The sequence below is a fragment of the Herpailurus yagouaroundi genome, unplaced genomic scaffold (assembly GCF_014898765.1).
Source record: "Herpailurus yagouaroundi ecotype Mexico unplaced genomic scaffold, PumYag 163, whole genome shotgun sequence".
NCBI classification, from domain to species: Eukaryota; Metazoa; Chordata; class Mammalia; order Carnivora; family Felidae; genus Herpailurus; species Herpailurus yagouaroundi.
Genome location: NW_024412404.1, coordinates 28,115,184 through 28,134,522, shown reverse-complemented (window position 1 = coordinate 28,134,522; position 19,339 = coordinate 28,115,184). Strand labels below are relative to the sequence as shown.

General features: G+C 36.5%; 1 protein-coding gene across 7 annotated transcripts in view; it reads left to right on the top strand.

Moving 5' to 3' along the window:
* PARG (poly(ADP-ribose) glycohydrolase) overlaps positions 1 to 19,339 on the top strand; it is a 135,795-nt gene that overhangs the window by 93,888 nt on the left and 22,568 nt on the right. For all 7 annotated transcript variants that reach the window (XM_040485732.1, XM_040485731.1, XM_040485734.1 and 4 more), the window contains 2 exons: positions 9,150 to 9,228; positions 11,916 to 12,024. In XM_040485732.1, coding sequence (XP_040341666.1) covers positions 9,150 to 9,228; positions 11,916 to 12,024 — 188 coding nt within the window. The remainder of the gene's footprint in view (positions 1 to 9,149; positions 9,229 to 11,915; positions 12,025 to 19,339) is intronic.

Genomic DNA, 19,339 nt, shown 5'->3' with positions numbered 1-19,339 from the left:
TTCTTTCTTTCTTTCTTTCTTTCTTTCTTTCTTTCTTTCTTTCTTTCTTTCTTTCTTTCTTTCTTTCTTTCTTCTTTTTTCTTTTTTTTTAAGTAATCCCCATAGCCAATGTGAGGCTTGAACTCACGACCCTGAGATCAAGAGTCGCATGTTCCACCAACTGGGCCAACCCCTGCATCTTATATACTTGCGTTACAAAATGCTAATATAGACACAAATGTTATTGACTTGTAATCCTGCCCTTGAGAAACTGGTAATCTAGTGAGGGAGTTAGATTACATTTTCAACAGCTTTATTGAGGTACAATTGGCATACAGTAAACTATATATTTAAAGTTTACAGTTAGGGAAGTTTTGACATATGGCTACATATATGAAACTGTTGCACCATGTTTTAATTGGGTTTGTTTTCTTATATTGACTTTTGAAAATGCTTTATATGTTTTAGATACAGGTCTTTCTCTTTTTATTTTTTAATTTATTTTTTAATTCTTTTTAATGTTTATTTATTTTTGAGAGACAGAGAGACAGAGTGTGAGTGGGGGAGGGGCAGAGAGAGGGAGACACAGACTCCAAAGCAGGCTTCAGGCTCTGAGCTGTCAGCACAGAGCCCGACGCGGGGCTGGAACTCACAAATTGTCAGATCATGACCTGAGCCGAAGTCAGACACTTAACCGACTGAACCATTCAGGTCCCCCAGATACAAGTCTTTTGTTAGATATATGTGGTGTGTCTTTTCATGACCTTAATAGTGATGTTTAAGGAATGGAAGTTTCTAATTTTGAAATTCAGTTTACTGATTTATTCTTTTTGTTTTCATACTGTCTTGATTGCTGTAGCTTTATAATAATTCTTGAAATCAGGTAGTGTGAGCCCTCCAAGTTTGTTCTTCTTCAGAGTTGTTTTGGTGAATTTTAGAATCAGTTTATCAATATCTACAAAAAAGCTTGCTGGACTTTTAGTCAAGACTGCTTTGAATCTGTAGATCAGTTTGGGGAGAATTGACATCTTAACAATGTTTAGTCTTTGACACATGAATGAGATATCTCTGTTTATTGGGGTCATCTTTACTTTCTCTCAGTAGTATACTTTTCACTGTATACTTTTACATTTTCTCAGGTTTATTCCTTAGTATTTCGCATTTTTTTATTGCTGTGTAAATGTATATTTAAAATTTCAGTTTCTGATTGTTCATTGCTACTGTGTAGAAATATAACTGACTTTCAGATTGCAATTTAATATGTTAAGTTCCTGACTGATGTTCTGTGCAGAGTACTGTGGAGCACAGATAAGGGACCACCAACTCTACTTATGGTGTCCAGGAAGGCTTAGCAAAAAACATGAATTCTGTAGTTTATTTTCTTAATTTGTAGCTGAGTATCTTATCCAAAATTCTAGATGAATTTATAAGAATTAAGTATACATTATTTTAAATTTTTGAAAAATTATTTTTAAGAAGCAGTATGCTAAGTAATAGACTAGAAACTCTAGTATTGAGTTTAAGTCTTTTAAGTTTTTGTTATGGGAAATTTTAATCATCTGTGAAAACGGAGTATTTTTCATAGCTTTTTAGATATTTATTTATATTGTATAGATATTTTTATATTTATATGTGTATGAGAAACTTCAGACTCAGGAAAGTTACAAGAATAATATAAGGAACTTCCATATATTGTTCACCCAGATTCACCAGTTTACATCTCTCCCCATCTGCTTTATCATTCTTTCTCTATTTTCTTTTCCTCATCTCTGTCCAAGAGTATGTTGGAGACATTATGACCCACCCCCATTTTTTTAAAATTTTATTTTTGAAAGAGAGACAGAGTGTGACCAGGGATGTTGGGAACAGAGAGAGAGGGAGACACAGAATCTGAAGCAGGCTGCAGGCTCTGAGCTATCAGCACAGAGCCCGACGCAGGGCTTGAACTCACGAACCATGAGATCATGACCTGAACCAAAGTCGGACACTTAACTGCCTGAGCCACCCAGGTGCCCCAACTTTGTGCCCTTTTACCCCAAATACTTTGTTGTATATTTCTTAATAACTAGGAAATTCTGTTAAGTCAGCACAGCAAAGTTATAAAAATTGGGAAATTTAACATTAATAAAGAACTATGAGTTAATTCCTACTGAATATTTTCATTTTCATTTTGTCAGTTAACCTAATTATATTCTTTGTAGCTTTTTTTCCTCCCAGTCTACTCCGGTAGTGGATCACATCTTGACTCCTTTCAACCAGGATAGTTTCTCAGCCTTTCCTGGTATTTGTTCACCTTGATATTTTTAAAGTATATAAACCAATTACTTGGTAGATTGTCTCTTATTTTGTGTTTGTGCAATGTTTCTTTGTAACTAGATTCAGTTTATTCATTTTAGTTGGAATCCCACTGAAATGATGTATCCTGCTCTAATGTATCTTTTTTTTTTATATGAAATTTATTGTCAAATTGGTTTCCATACAACACCCAGTGCTCATCCCAAAAGGTGCCCTCCTCAATACCCATCACCCACCCTCTCCTCCCTCCCACCCCCCATCAACCCTCAGTTTGCTCTCAGTTCTCAGCAGTCTCTTATGCTTTGGCTCTCTCCCACTCTAACCTCTTCTTTTTCTTTTTTTTTTTTTCCTTCCCCTCCCCCATGGGTTCCTGTTAAGTTTCTCAGGATCCACATAAGAGTGAAACCATATGGTATCTGTCTTTCTCTGTATGGCTTATTTCACTTAGCATCACACTCTCCAGTTCCATCCACGTTGCTACAAAAGGCCATATTTCATTTTTTCTCATTGCCACGTAGTATTCCATAGTGTATATAAACCACAATTTCTTTATCCATTCATCAGTGGATGGACATTTAGGCTCTTTCCACAATTTGGCTATTGTTGAGAGTGCTGCTATGAACATTGGGGTACAAGTGCCCCTATGCATCAGTACTCCTGTGTCCCTTGTAAACCACAATTTCTTTATCCATTCATCAGTTGATGGACATTTAGGCTCTTTCCATAATTTGGCTATTGTTGAGAGTGCTGCTATGAACTTTGGGGTACAAGTGCCCCTATGCATCAGTACTCCTGTGTCCCTTGGATAAATTCCTAGCAGTGCTATTGCTGGGTCATAGGGTAGGTCTATTTTTAATTTTCTGAGGAACCTCCACACTGCTTTCCAGAGCGGCTGCACCAATTTGCATTCCCACCAACAGTGCAAGAGGGTTCCCGTTTCTCCACATCCTCTCCAGCATCTATAGTCTCCTGATTTGTTCATTTTGGCCACTCTGACTGGCGTGAGGTGATACCTGAGTGTGGTTTTGATTTGTATTTCCCTGATGAGGAGCGACGCTGAACATCTTTTCATGTGCCTGTTGGCCATCCGGATGTCTTCTTTAGAGAAGTGTCTATTCATGTTTTCTGCCCATTTCTTCACGGGGTTATTTGCTTTTCGGGTGTGGAGTTTGGTGAGCTCTTTATAGATTTTGGATACTAGCCCTTTGTCTGATATGTCATTTGCAAATATCTTCTCCCATTCCGTTGGTTGCCTTTTAGTTTTGTTGGTTGTTTCCTTTGCTGTGCAGAAGCTTTTTATCTTCATAAGGTCCCAGTAATTCACTTTTAATTCCTTTGCCTTTGGGGATGTGTCGAGTAAGAGATTGCTACGGCTGAGGTCAGAGAGGTCTTTTCCTGCTTTCTCCTCTAAGATTTTGATGGTTTCCTGTCTTACATTCAGGTCCTTTATCCATTTTGAGTTTATTTTTGTGAATGGTGTGAGAAAGTGGTCTAGTTTCAACCTTCTGCATGTTGCTGTCCAGTTCTCCCAGCACCATTTGTTAAAGAGACTGTGTTTTTTCCATTGGATGTTCTTTCCTGCTTTGTCAAAGATTAGTTGGCCATACGTTTGTGGGTCTAGTTCTGGGGTTTCTATTCTATTCCATTGGTCTATGTGTCTGTTTTTGTGCCATCTAATGTATCTTTTGAGAATAGTAATACCACTTTGTTTCAGTGTCTGTGATATTAAGTGTCAGGACTTGATTGAGGTAGGATGTGCCAGGTTCTCCACTGTCAAGTTAGTATTTTCCCTTTCTAATTAATTTGTAGTTATATATTTTACATACTTTGAAAGTGTAAATATCCTGTCCTCATCAAACATTTGGCCACTAATTTTAGCACCCATTTTCTTAACTCCATCATTCCTTCTGCATTTAGTTGGCGCTCTACTGTAGGGAGATTTTCCATTCTCTCTTATTTATGTATATTAATATTTCTATAGATGCATGGATTCTTTATTCAATGTGTTATAATCCATTATTGTCATCTGTTTTGATGCTAAATTATTCCAGATTTGGTCAGTGAGAGCCCCTTCAGTTGGCTATTGTGTCCCTTTGACAATGCGCCAATCATTCTTTAATGCACTTTCTTCTTTTTTGGCATAAAAAGATGTTCTAAACTCAATCTTGTATATTCCCTGCCCCTAGATTCAGCCATTTCTCCAAGGAGTCCTGGATATAGAGTAATTTTTAGAAATCAGGAGTTGAATTGGTTATTCCTTATTGCTACGAAGAGACTCATTGCTTCCATGCCTTCATCATCAGAGCCAGGAGGTATATGGTTTAACCACACACACACATATACATACCAACAAACAACCATGAATTCCTATGGGTACCTCTCATTGCCATCCAACATCATGGCATAAATTCTAGCCTTCCTCTTTTCTCATTTGCATAAACCTAGAATACACAGAATGTGATTTCATAACTTCTAAGCCTTGCCACTGCAAAAAGCAAACCTGTTAAGTGGAGTTAAGCTGACATCCTTGTCCACATTTAGTTTTGTCATTCTTTTTGATTTAGCTGTTCTGTCAGGTACATAGTGGTATTTCACTGGGGTTTTGATTTGCATTCCCCTTAGGACTAGTGATGTTCACCAGTATTTCATGTAGTCATTGGCCAATTTTGTATCTTCTTCTGTGATGTTTAAGTCTTTTGCTTATTTTTCTAGATTGGGTTGTTTGTATATTTTTATTATTGACTTCTAGGAGTTCTTCAGTATTCTGAACACAAGTCTTTCGTCAGATAGTTGTTTTCCAAATATTTTTCCTCCAGTCTTGCCTAAGCATTTTGCTAAAAGTGTTTTAATATTGACCTAATCTAGTCTTTTAAAATTTTTTATTAAGGTTACTGCTTTCTTTGTCCTATTTAAGAAATTTTTATGTACCTCCAACGTCTTAAAGCCATTCTCCTGTGTTTTCTTCTAGAGGTCTTATAACTTTAGGTTTTATGTTGATGCCTTTTATTTTATCTCAAAATGATTTTTGTTCATAGTGTGAGGTAGCAGTTAAAGTTTATGATATTTTTCTGTATGAATATCTAATTATTGCAATAGCATGTCAGAAGGTTGATCCTTTCCCCAATGGATTGTTTTAGCACCTTTGTTGTAAGTCAGTTGACCATACAAGTGTAGATTTATCTATGAATTCTATTTACTTCCATTGATCTATCTATTGGTCTTTCCTTAGGTCACAACTAAGTAAATCTTAAACTCAGGTAGCTGAATCCTCCAATTCTGTTCTTTTTTCACAAGTATTTTCATTATTTTAGGTTCTTTGCATTTCCATTCAAATTTTAGAATCACCATCTCAATTACTATTTAAAAAAAAATAAGCCTGCTAAGGATATTAACAGGATTGAGGAAAATTTGCAATTACAGTATTGAGAAATACAATATTGAGTCTTCAAGCCCCTGAACATGGTCACCATTTATTTAAATCTTCTCTACTTTTTCTCAGTGGTGTCTTCTACATCTTTTGTTACATTTACTCCTAAGTATTTTATGGTTTTTGATGCTATGATTAATGGATTTTTAAGTTTTATTTCCCCATTGTTTGTTGCTAGTATATAGACTTATCTTTGATCTTACTGCATTTATTTACGAGCTTTTCTTCCTTTTCCGTAAACTTTTCTTTCTTTCTTTTCCTAGTGATACCTTAGGATTTGCTACATGAACAGTCATAACATTTGCAAATAGGGATAGTCTTATTTTTTTTATTCTCTTTGTGACTTTTCTTTCTATTTTTATTTTATTTTTTTCTTTCTTTCTTTCTTTCTTTCTTTCTTTCTTTCTTTCTTTTCTTTCTTTCTTTCTTTTCTTTTTCTTTCTTTCTTCTTTCCCTTATTGCAGCCGCTAGGACTTCACTACAGTGTTGAATTAGGTGGAATGTTTTTATCACTGAGTATGAAGGTAGTTGTAAGTTTTTATGTAATGATCCTTAATCAGATTGAAGGAGTTCTTTTTTTTTTTATTCTTAGTTTTGCTGAAAATATTAATCATGATAGGTGTTGAATTTTATTTTTTCTCCAACTTTTGATATGATTATGTGGGGTTCTTTAATCTGTTAATGTGATGAATTTCATTAATTTTTCAAATGTGAATTGAAAATAAAAGCATAATTGTTATGTCTTTCTGGTGAATTGACCCTTTTATCATTATGAAGTATTCCTCTTTATCTTTCATAATACTCCTTCACATAAAGTCTGATTTATCCAATATTAATATAACTACTCTCACTTTCTTATGATTGGTGTTGTCATATTTGCTTCTTTTAATTCATAGGTTCCTCTCTCTTTTACTTTCCTTATGAATGTTTTGTAAGCAGCCCAGACTATTGGTCCTATAGAGTTTCCCATGGTCTAAATGTTGCTGATTACATTTTCATGGTGGTATTTAACATGTTTCTCTGTTCTCTGTCTGTAAATTAATAGTTAAATGTAGAGGACATTTGCAGTGTTAATCACAACATTTACTACTCTTTGTGTATAAAAGCTTCAGGTTAAGTAACCTGTTAGAAGTTAACCTGACCCCCAAAATGAAATTAATTTTCTTTTGGATGAAGAATTGACAGTTCATAATTAGCATGTCATGACTTGATTTTAAGTTATTTTTATTTTTATTAAACATGTTTTCTATTTTTTTAAGTTTGTTTATTTTATTATTATAAGTTTATTTATTTTGAGAGAGAGAGCAGGGTAGGGGCAGAGAGAGAGGGAGTCACAGACTCGAAAGCAGGCTCTGCACTATCAGTGCTGAGTCTAATACGGAGCTCGATCCCATGAACCATGAGACCGTAACACCAGCTGAAATCAAGAGTCGGACACTTAACTGACTGAGCCACCCTGGCACCGCTAAGTTTATTTATTTATTTAAGTAATTTCTGCACCCAGCGTCGGGCTTGAACTCACAACCCCAAGATCAGTAGTCACGTGCTCTTCCAACTGAGCCAGGCAGGCACCCCATTTCCTTTTTTTTTTTTTTTTTGTAAATCTTTATTTGAGAGAGAGAGGGAGAGAAACAGAGAGAACGGGGGAGGGGGAGGGGCATAGAAAGAGAATACTAAACAGGCTCCTCGCTATCAGTACAGAGCTGACACAGAGTTCAGTCTCATGAACAGTGAGATCATGACCTGAGCCAAAATCAAGAATCATATGCTCAACCATCTGAGCCACCCAGATGCCCCCTCCTTCTTTCTATTTTTATAAAATATATTTTTTTCTGAAATACTGTATATTCTAATAACATTTTTTCCCTGAGTATTAAGTCTGTCACAGATATCTTCAGTATTGGGCCTTTATTGTATGAGTAGTCATTTGTTAATAAATAGTGTCCTAGCTGTCTGTAAAAGTCAGGGGGCACCTGGGTGACTCAGTCAATTGAGCATCTGACTTCAGCTCAGGTCATGATTTCGCTGTTCACGGGTTTGAGCCCCACATCGGGCTCTGTGATGATAGCTTGGAGCCTGGAGCCGGCCTTAGATTCTGTATCCCCTCATTCCTTATGCCTCTCTGGTGATCTCTCTCTCTCTCTCTCTCTCTCTCTCTCTCTCCCCCTCTCCCTCCCTCCCTCTCTCTCAAAAATAAATAAAAAGCATTTTAAAAAAATTGAAAAAGTCAGTCTGCTTGCATTTTATTTACTGGCAAAATTAAGGCACTTGGACTAAAAAAATGTCACTGATATTAATTGTCAGTGTTGTCTTGTTTATTTTTTGTTAATTTCTTTTTTCTTTATGAAAAGTATTGTCTTGCTCAGGGTTTTCAGCTTTTCGTTTTACTGTTTCGTTGATTCTTGAAAATTAAGTGATTACTGAGCTGATCATAGGAATTGGAATGATTTTATTTAGTTAAATAATAGGACACTTGGGCACCATACCTCCTGACATTCAGGTCTGATGAAGTAGAAATCTCTGGGAGTGTCTGGCTGGCTCAGTCGGAGGAGCTTAATGTAACTTGATCTCAGGGTCATGAGTTCGAGTTCCACATTGGATATAGAGATTATGCTTAAAAAAATAAAAACTTTAAAAAATAAAAGTAGAAATCTCTGTTAAGTGGCAGCCTTGGTGCACATTCTCATCAAGTGAATTTTAATTATGCTTTTTTCCCCTCCCTTTCTCATATCACAATATACTGGTTTTAAAATGCCCTTTGAAGTCACTTGCATGTTGATAGGCAAGTCCTAGATTTAATTTCAATGACTCTTTTCTTAGCAGGGAATGTCGTTATGTAAAATTGCTTTCTCAATAGTACAAACTAAATATTACCATCAGATTACTAATATTGAAGACATTGGACTTTTGTAAAAGTCACTGCACTCCTCACGAAAGAAATTTTTTTATGTAAAAAATTTTTTAAGTTTATTTTGTGAGGGAGAGAAACAGAGCACACAAGTGGGGGAAGAGCAGAGAGAGAGGGAGAGAGAATCCCAAGCAAGCTCTGTGCTGTCAGCACAGAGTGCGATGTGGGGCTTGAACTTAAAACTGTGATACCATAACCTGAGCTGACGTCAAGAGCCAGATGCTTTACCAAGTGAGCCACCCAGGCATCCCTCATGAAAGAGATTAATATGACAGAGTATATTTTGTTTTCTCTGTTGATCGAGACATTTATCTGTGTACAATAAACATTGCAGTGGCTTTTACAGGTGTCATTTTCTTCCTTACAGAAAATAATAGCAAGTCATTAAGACCAATGGGGTTTTTTGGTTTTTGTTTCAGTTGACATTTGCCAATAAGGTATTTCTAGAAAGGAGAAATAAGTTTATTAACAAGACCCTTTAGAACATGCAGCTTTTAAGAAAAATCTTTCCAAAAAATAATGGCAGATTATTTGTTTCAGGTACCGAACAGTACAGTGAATACACAGGCTATGCTGAAACGTATCGTTGGGCCCGAAGTCACGAAGATGGGAGTGAAAGGTGAGTTCATTTCTGACTTTAGTATCACTTGACCAAAAGCTAAGGATTGTGGGCTTGACCTAGTACATTCTGTCTCCCATCTACTCTTATTTCAGAAATGTAACTGCCTTTTTATGTTCGGTATTACAGGTTAATTAATAGTTAAAATAGTATTACCATTTCCATATACAAAAGGGAAGAACAGAGAAATAAAAGCCAAAAGTCTAAGCCAAGAACAAGAAAGGCAGAACTCTTGTTCTTTTTTTTTTTTTTTTTTTTAATTTTGATGTTTATTTTATTTTTGAGAGAGAGCTCACAAGCAGGGGAGGGACCAGAGAGAGAGGGAGACACAGAATCCAAAGCAAGCTGCAGACTATGAGCTGTCAGTGCAAAGCCTGATGCGGGGCTTGAACCCACAAACCGTGAGATCATGACCTGAGCCGAAGTCCTATGCTTAACAGACTGAGACACCCAGGCACCCCAGGACTCTTGTTCTTTACCTCTGAGCTTCCAGGTTGTAAGCAGTCAGTGGAGGTTCACTTCCAAGGCCAAACTTACTTAGAGTAAGTTCTTATTAGAGCTTAAAGCCTTTAACTGGCTTATTTAGTTATCCTGAATTTTTCTGTGAGATTAAGTAGGTGGGGAAACATGTTGAGAAAGCTTGCCTAATGCCACAGAACAGTTAACAGCAGTAAACTTTGCTGTTCCTGTCTCCTTATTTCTGACTGAAAAATATTTTTATACTTTGCCATTTTTGCTTCCTCACAAAATTGGCTTACCAGGGGTGAACTTTTATAGAAATGGTGCCTAGATAATATTCCATTGTGTATATATATACCACACCTTCTTTATCCATTCATCAGTTGATGGATATTTGGGCTCTTTCCATAATTTAGCTATTGTTGATAATGCTGCTGTAAACATTGGGGTGCATGTATCCCTTTGAATCAGTATTTTTATATCCTTTGGGTAAATACTCAATAGTGCAATTGCTGGATCATAGGATAAAGAAGATTTGACATATACACACACATTCATACCTACATACATCATTCATACATGCATACTTATATACACACAATGGAATATTACTCAGCCATCAAAAAGAATGAAATCTTGCCATTTGCAACAACGCGAATGAACTAGAATGTGTAATCCTAAGTGAAATAAGTCAATCAGAGAAAGACAAATACCATATGATTTTATTCATATGTGGAATTTAAGAAACAAAACAAATGAACATGATGGGAGGGATGGGAGAGGCAAGCCAAGAAACAGACTCTTAACTATAGAGTACAAACTGAGGGTTACTGGAGGGGAAATGCATGGGGGGATGGGTTAAATATGTGATGGGGATTAAGGAGGGCTGTTGTGATGAGCACTGGGTGATGTTTGTAACTAATGAATCACCTGAAACTAATATTATATTGTATATTAACTAACTGGAATTTAAATAAAAATTTCGAGAAAGGAAGAAAAAAGAAAGAAATGGTGCCTGAAAGTAAGTGTGTGTGTGTGTGTGTGTGTGTGTGTGTGTGTGTGTGTGTGTGTGTATGTATGAAAAAGAGCCATTGTTTCAGAATCAGCTGTTGCCCACCTACCCTTGCAAACTTATTCTTCGTAATATCTCAAATCCAACCCCTGGTCTCTCTCTCGTCGTTTTGATTAAAATATTTGGTTGCAACAATTATGTGGATGTTTAATTGCTGATAATTACTTACAGACTAACATGAAGGTTTCTGTTGCCATTCTTCAGCATGAAAAAGTTGCTTGGCATGTCAATTTATGTAAGTCTGTAAAGAGAATATTGGAATATTTGGAATTTCACGTTTCCAAAATCATCTCACCCAGTCCTTATTTCCACAGGCAATGTGTTACTGTCTGCTTTACTGTGTTTGTCTTTTTAAAAATAGTTTTGCACTGTCTGCAGTTGTGCACAGTACACATTTTTTGTAACATTTGACTTCTTGGGGTTATGTTTTGGATGATAGTGATACATGGCAATGTTATAAACCCAAGCCCCCAAAGAGTAGGTCTTTGATTTTTTTTTTTTTTTTTCAACATTTATTTTTGGGACAGAGAGAGACACAGCATGAATGGGGGAGGGGCAGAGAGAGAGGGAGACACAGAATCGGAAACAGGCTCCAGGCTCTGAGCCATCAGCTCAGAGCCCGACGCGGGGCTCGAACCCACGGACCGCGAGATCGTGACCTGGCTGAAGTCGGACGCTTAACCGACTGCGCCACCCAGGCGCCCCAAGAGTAGGTCTTTGAAAGCCAAAGAGAAATGAGCTTTTTGACCTTTTTTTTTTTTTTTTCTTTTTTTGGCGTTAGTCAAGATACAAATGATGTCTCGTTAGTCTTAGAGGAAAACCAAGAGCTAAGTTCCTTTTGTGTGGCCCCTAAATCCTTTAACTTCTGAGACTCACTGTAAATGATGTACCTGTTTACAATAGGTCATGTTTGTCATCTCTTGATAACTTTTCATGTTACCGTTTAATGCCTAACAGTCTATAATGTGAATGTCTTGAAATCTAAGAATAAAATGGTGTTTTCTGCCCTCCTGTTTTGCTGAGACCTATGGCTACTGGTTTGTTGGTTTATTTTTAATATTTTAACCCTGCCAAATTCTCAGAAACCCGGCCTCACAAGGGTTATATCTTGTGAGTGTCTTTCCTTAGTCATCTTGCCCCTTTCATCCTGCCCCAGGGACGCCTGGCAGCGGCGTGGCACCGAAATCGTCGCCATTGATGCCCTTCACTTCAGACGCTACCTCGACCAGTTTGTGCCTGAGAAAATCAGACGCGAGCTTAACAAGGCCAGTAACCTCATTTCTTAGTTCATCTGGCAACTGTCATCTATTTACTGCCATTTTATTAATGCTGAAATTAATGCTTTCTGGTAATTCTTGCAGTGTCAGTATGTCTGCCCACAGCTCTCCTGATTTAATGGGTCTGTCAGCTTGTACAAGATGTACTTTCCATTTCGTAATTGCTTGATTACTGATGCCAGATAGACTGTTGCTTGATATTGAGCCCCACACATGCATTTAGCTCATCAAGTACTTTTACTTGCTTTGGAACATTATTATTTTAAAACCATATAGAAGTGAATGAGTGCTAAAAATTTTTTTCACACCTTTCAATGATGTCTCTGCAAAGGTATGCTGTTAGGATTGATGCAGATAAGCCTTAAAGTTAAGTTTTATTATAGGTAAGATTCACTTGTAAACTGTTTATTGATTACATAATTTGGCATATTTATGATAGAATCTGTGATTTTCTCTGATGTTCAGTGCTGTCTACTACAATCATTTGTCTAATTGTATTACAGAAATATGAAAATGAGCCATACCTATTATTCAGATTTTCACTTCTGTTAACCATATAAATAAACTCTTATCATACAGTAGAGTACTGATTCTATTCTCTAGATTTAGGGCTTTACCAAAATAATTGATCATTTTAGATCCTCAAATTAACAGCCAAGGAAACTGACCCAATTCTGAAAACCATTGTTTAACTCACATTGTTATGAGATTGTTTGTTAAGATAATGAGATCTGTGGTTTTGCATGGCTACACATTGCCAGTCCCTACATAGACTTTTGATTATGACAGCAGACTGAGTGTACCATTGCAAGGGGATTGGGAGTGCCCCGGGACTGGCACTTCTGGCATTAAGTATATCCTCGTCACAGTTTCTGCCTGGTCTTACCACAGAAATGGCCTCTCTTGGTACTCTGCTTATCCTAGTTCAAACACCTTGCCCTTCTTATAGTTAGTAAACTAAACAACCAAATAATCCACAGCGGCTTTTACTACTCTTACAAATTGGTATATATTTTGAGTGTAAATACATTTATTATCTTGTGTTCTGATCTACTTGAGAGTCTAATTGTTGAATGTTTTCTCATACATAATCTATTAGGTTATTTTAATGTTTACAGTTCTCAACAGGATCTCTTAAAAATTTTGAAGAGTAGGGGCGACTGGGTGGCCCAGTTCATTAAGTGCCGAATTCTTGGTTTCACTCAGGTCATGATCTCATGGTTTGTGGGACCGAGCCCCCAAGTCTGGCTCTGCACTAGCAGTGCAGGGCCTGCTTGGGATTTTCTCTCTCTCCCTCTCTCTTTGTCCTCCCCTTCTTGCTCCCGTTTGCGCATGTGTTCTCTCTTTCTCTCTCTCTCTCTCTCTCTCTCTCTCTCTCTCAAATAAATAAACTTAAAAAAATGTTTAAATTTTTTTTTGAAGAATAAGTAAATGCACTATCTTCCAAAGTTAAACTTAGGTAACTGATAATCACGTGTATATATTTTTTCTTTTTTTAAAGTAATTTCTCAGAAAACCTATGCAGAAAGACTGTTGTTTGGTATATCAGCAGGTATAATTTCTCTCCTTTACCTGATTCTGAAAGTCAGAGATTCTAGAACAAAATATCTTTTATTATGTTCGGCACATTTTAAATGTAAGCCTTTCACTATTCCAAATTCCTGTTTCCAAATACATGATATTTTTATTATATAGCATATCAAGTAGAATGAGATTTATCTTTAGATTTTCATCAGATATTCCTTCCTTATTAAACACATATGAATTTGTCAGATGGTCATGGTCACTGATAATAGAAGACATTTATGTAAGCAGTAGGTAGTTTGGAAAAGAAATATGTGTAAAGGGAATGTGTTTAACCATAATCATACATTAACAAAAATTTAAAGGATAAAAATTTATATTCTCACAAATACTTTTCTGTTGGAGCTAGATTGTTCACATTTAGAAATTATCTGCAAATATAGTTTTAAAAAATAACCCTGGGCATAAATAAATCTTTTTTAATTACCCATGGCCAATTGGTATTCTCTACATTTACTTATTTATATAGCACTAACCTTTTTGCCTCTCCTCAAAGACAGCAGAAAGTTAAAGATATGAAACCTTGGTGTATGTGAATAGGTTAAGTTAGATATAAGTATTTGTAGAATGTAGAGTCCTTAGGAAACTCACTTCATACAAAAAGAATGAGCCTTTAACCTGGCAACAGAAGACGTTTTATTTGACTCAAATCAGTCAGTCCCAAGCGCACTGCCTTGCTTATGAGAACTTCTCAAAAATATTTGTTAAATGCATTAGTTGGTGAGTCATTAAACTTCTTAGAAATTACTAACAGTTTTTTAAGATAAACTTTTTAGATATAATTACATTATCTTAAATCACTGAAAATGTTACAAATTTATAGATATTTCCTAAATATTCTTCACGTGCCAGATAAAGCCTCTAAGTCTACTTTCCATTCAAGTATGGAATAGATGAAATCATATGAAGCAGATGGATTGATAGTATGTAGTTCTCTGTTTCAACCTGCCATTGTTCATATCAGTATGCAAGTAAGTCTAATTTATAGTTCATAAAAGGTTCTTTGCGGTCAAATAGTGGTGGAAAAAATTTTTAATTATACAAATAGCAATAGTGAAAATAATAGCTAACATTAAATGATTGCATATGACATGCTAGGCACTCTACTTAGCACTTTAAATTTGATGTCTGATTTAATCCTAACCACCCAGGGAAGTGTAGATACTCTTCTTGTCTCCAGTTTACAGATCATAAACGGAGCCTCAAGAAGTTGAATAACTTGCCTCACGTCACACAGCTGGGCAGTGATGAAGTCAGGACTTGAATCCAGGTTCCCCTGACTTCAAACCACTTTTTAAAAATGTAACTCCTTTCACATAGATATTACTATAACTAGGTCTCTTTCCAGACTTTTTACCTATTTCCATCTTAAATCACTGAGAATATTCTCTGCATTTCGTTAACAATCTCCTGCAAGCATATATGTCCTTGGTTACCTCTTTCTTCTCTTAAAATCACAATCCTAGGGGTGCCTGGGTGGCGCAGTTGGTTAAGCGTCCGATTTCAGCCAGGTCACGATCTCGCGGTCCGTGAGTTCGAGCCCCGCGTCAGGCTCTGGGCTGATGGCTCGGAGCCTGGAGCCTGTTTCCAATTCTGTCTCTCCCTCTCTCTCTGCCCTTCCCCCATTCATGCTCTGTCTCTCTCTGTCCCAAAAATAAATAAAAACATTGAAAAAAAATCACAATCCTAAACAGCGAGCAAGCTTCTAGTTGATTGCTTTTCTCTGTATCCTTTATTGTTTGATATACTTTTTAAAGGAACTTTGAAGGCTTTCCCCCCACCAGCCTATTTATTAAATTCTCTAAGACAAGAAAATAGCACAGGTGTAGAGTAAGCTCATTAGCACATGGGCTAACATTGAACAAGCACCTAGTTCAGGGCCTGGCACACAGGAAGGCACTTGATAAATATATGTTCTTTCATTCACTGCTGTATTCCAAAACATTTTCTCTTTTAGCCAAGATTGAGTTTTCTTTCTTTCTTTTTAAGTTTACTTATTTATTTTGAGAGAAAGAGATCTGTGAGCACACAGTGGAGGAGGGGCAGAGAGAGAGAGGGAGAATCCCAGGCAGGCTCCACACTGTCAGTGCAGAGCCCAAAGCTGGGCTCGAATTCACAAAACTGTGAGATCATGACCTAAGCCAAAATCGAGAGTCAGACACTTAACTGACTGAGCCACCCAGGTGCCCCTGAGAATTAGTTTTCTAATTCTTTCACTGGAAAAAAAAAAAGCAGTAAATGATTTTGTTAAATGTCATTGGGAAGTTAGAGAACTAATTCAAATAGCTTTGGGTCTTCTAAATAAAAGCATTCCATCATTTATTGGTTACATTTACCTATTAAAATAGAGTTACGAATTTTAGTATGGCGGCAGAGTTTTACATAAATTGAGAACACAACTTGGAGAGAATATTAAGTGATTTATACCTTGCTGTGTTTGATAAACTTGGGTTTAAAGCAGAAGAGTCTGTATTAAATTACTCTAAAGGTGACTTGTACAGTTCAACTTTTTTTCATGCCAGAGAGAAAGTGGGCAGGAACAGAAAACTCATTTTAACTAGGAAGCAACAGAGCGTAAGACCAGTTTTCACCATCAGAATTCAATGTGGATCTCTGAATTCTGTGGGCTCTTTTGCTACTTTTAGGCATTAGTCAAACTGAAAGGTCAAACTGAAAGGGCAATCCCACAAAGTGCTTTATTCCCTTTGGAAACAGTTTGCTCCGTCTAGGCTCCACCTGTCCTATTGGACCTACGTCATGACCTGCAAGCAGAGTTGGTTTTTAAAAGGAAGAGTCTGTTGTCTTTTATTTAACTGATACTGTGAAGCAGTGTTTAATTCTGTGAGGGATCAGCTGGGTGACACTGTAGAGGAAAATTATCTTTGTAGTTGGAAGGATTTATGACTCTAGCTTGCAAAAGTGGCATATAGCTCAGCAAGGGAAGAAAGAAATCATCTGTGAAAAGTTGTATTTAGCCATGTTAGACTCATTCAAGTAATATTAAGTAATGAATACATTTCGTAGAGGTTTCTGGATCAGAAATTGAGCGAAGCAAACAGACCACCCAACAGGAAATCACCACCATTTACCCTTTTTAAAATCATTTTGTTTATGGATTTTTTTTTATTACCCATCAACAAATTTGGAAAGAGGTTGTTATTAAACCAGAGCTTAATTAACAAAACCATTCAATACTGGCTGCTGGTATTTTTTTTTTTTAATGTTTATTTATTTTTGAGAGAGAAAGAGAGAAGCAAGTGGAAGAGGGGCAGGGAGAGAGAGGGAAACAGAGTCCGTTGAAGGCTCCACGCTGTCAGCGCAAAACCAGACATGAGGCTTGAATCCATGAGCCCTGAGATCATAACTTGAGCTGAAGTTGGTCACAACCCACTGAGCCACCTAGGTGCCCCTAGATGCTGGTATTTCTAAGTTCAACATCTGGGGTAGCCTAGATAGCCCAGTTGAGAGAGTGTTATACTGGAGGAGGAGTTCAACATCTGATCATTAATAATATTTTCTTAAGTACAGTTGACTCTTGAACAACTCAGAAATTGGGGGTGCCAATCCTCTGTGTAGCTGAAAATCTACATATAACTTTTGACTCCCCCAAAACTTAACTATTAATAGCCTACTATTGACTGGAAGCCTTACTGACAGCATAAGGAGTTAATTAACACGTAGATTGTATGTTTTATGTATTATATACTGTATTCTTAAAATAAAATAAGCTAGAGAAAAAATGTTATTTAGAAAATCATAAGGAAGAGAAAAATACATTTGCAATACTTTAGTGTACTTATCAAAAAAATCTGCATGTAAGTGGACCATGCAATTCAAACCCACCTTGTCCAAGGGTCAGTTGTATGTGTCGCTTTACTTTTCAGAAATATTAGCCCCAAATGTGTCATTTTTAGTGAGTTTTTTCTTAAATCTCTTAATATAAAGAATCAGAGTAATCATAGATAACCTAATCCAATCTTTGATTTCACACATAAGGAAACTAAGGTCTGCATAATTCTTTCATTTTATTTAGTCTATCTAGTAATGTTACACTTACCATTTATTTATTTATTTTGAGAGAGAGAATGCATGCTTGTGCACAAGTCGGGGAGGGACAGAGAGAGAGAGAAAGAGAGAGAGAAAGAGAGAGAGAGAGAGAGAAAATACCAGGCAGGTTCTGTGCTGTCAGTGCAGAGCCCAACACAGGGGCCTCTGTCTGTTGACCTGAGCCAGGATCAAGCTACCCAGGTTCCCCCAATTATTTTGTGGAGAAAAAAGTCATTCGTGATCCTACCTTTCAAATAGTTGTTTTCATTTTTGTACGTCCTTCCACATGAATAGTTTCATAAAAATGTATTCAAAAGTTGCCTATAACTTTGTATTTTACCTATTCAACTATATATTGTAAATATTTTTTGCATTTTCTAATATCATCATAATAATTTGTTTAATGGCCATAAAACTGGTTGGATTGGTGTACTACAATTGAACTACTATTTTTGAATAACTTGGTAGTCCCAAGTTTTTCTCATTACACGTAATGTAGTAATAAACCTCTTTGTTAATCAAATAAAAGAAATTTACAAAAGATGAAACTTTTGCAAAATCGTTATTACTTAATCTAAGGATAATTTTTTTTAAAAAATAGGCTCCATGCCCAACGTGGGGTTTGAACTCACAACCCTGAGATCAAGAGTCTCATGCTGTACTGACTGAGCCAGCCAGACACCCCCCCTAAGGACAATTTTAAGACTCTTGATTAATAATATTTTATTTTCTTCCACAAGATTCTTAAGGATCTTTTTATATTATGTTTGTTTTTAAGAGATCACAATATTATAAGACCTCAGAAAATCAGCAGTGGTACCAACTGTGTTTTAATTTAAGTTAGACTAGTGGTAGATTGTCTCCAAATAAGTGACTCTTTGGCAATAATAATTGTAAATTATTACTCTAGCTAACAGTATAATCTATTTCCATTATAATGTAAGACATAGTTTAATTTTATCTACTTGAGCCTGCTAAACTTGATGTTGAAGCCTGAGCTCTGTGCTCATGCATGTGTGTGCATGGATTTTTGTGACTATTCCCTTGAGTACCATCTATTTCCCAGGTCCAGTTCTGGGCCTGTAGGTTTTTACAACTGTTTTCTTGGTTTTATTTTTCAGTTTCTTTGCTTCCATCCTATATCTCTGTATTTATCTCATCACTTTCTGGCTGGGCTCTAGTTTTTACCTCTAGGTACCAGTATTTTCTTCCTGCCTCTTGCTTTTCTCAAAGCTCCCCATTGTATCCTTCAGGATACTAGAATTACCTTTGTCTTCCTTCTCTTCTTCCCTTCCCATCAAAACTCATTCTGAGATGAGTGTTCTTTGGTATTCTCTACTTATTGTCCTAAGGTATGAATGCTTCCTCTTTTTCCCTTTAAAGTTGTTTATTAATAAAAAATAAATAGCTGTCATTAGTGATTATGGTCAGGATGTGACTATAGAGTTTGAGCTGGCTTTCTTTTTATTCTTACTGCTCTGATAAATTGCCTCAAGTTCTCTGGCAGTGAGGGGGGGGGGGAGGGATGTATTTGTTGCCAGCATGGAGCTCTTGAGAACTCCTAGTACCTTTCCCTCTGAAGTAAGAACTTGGCAACTCCACTCTTTTGAGGTCTCTATCCTTATCTGATCTTTATTTGTTACTGTAGGGGCTCATTACTGCTGTAAAAGGA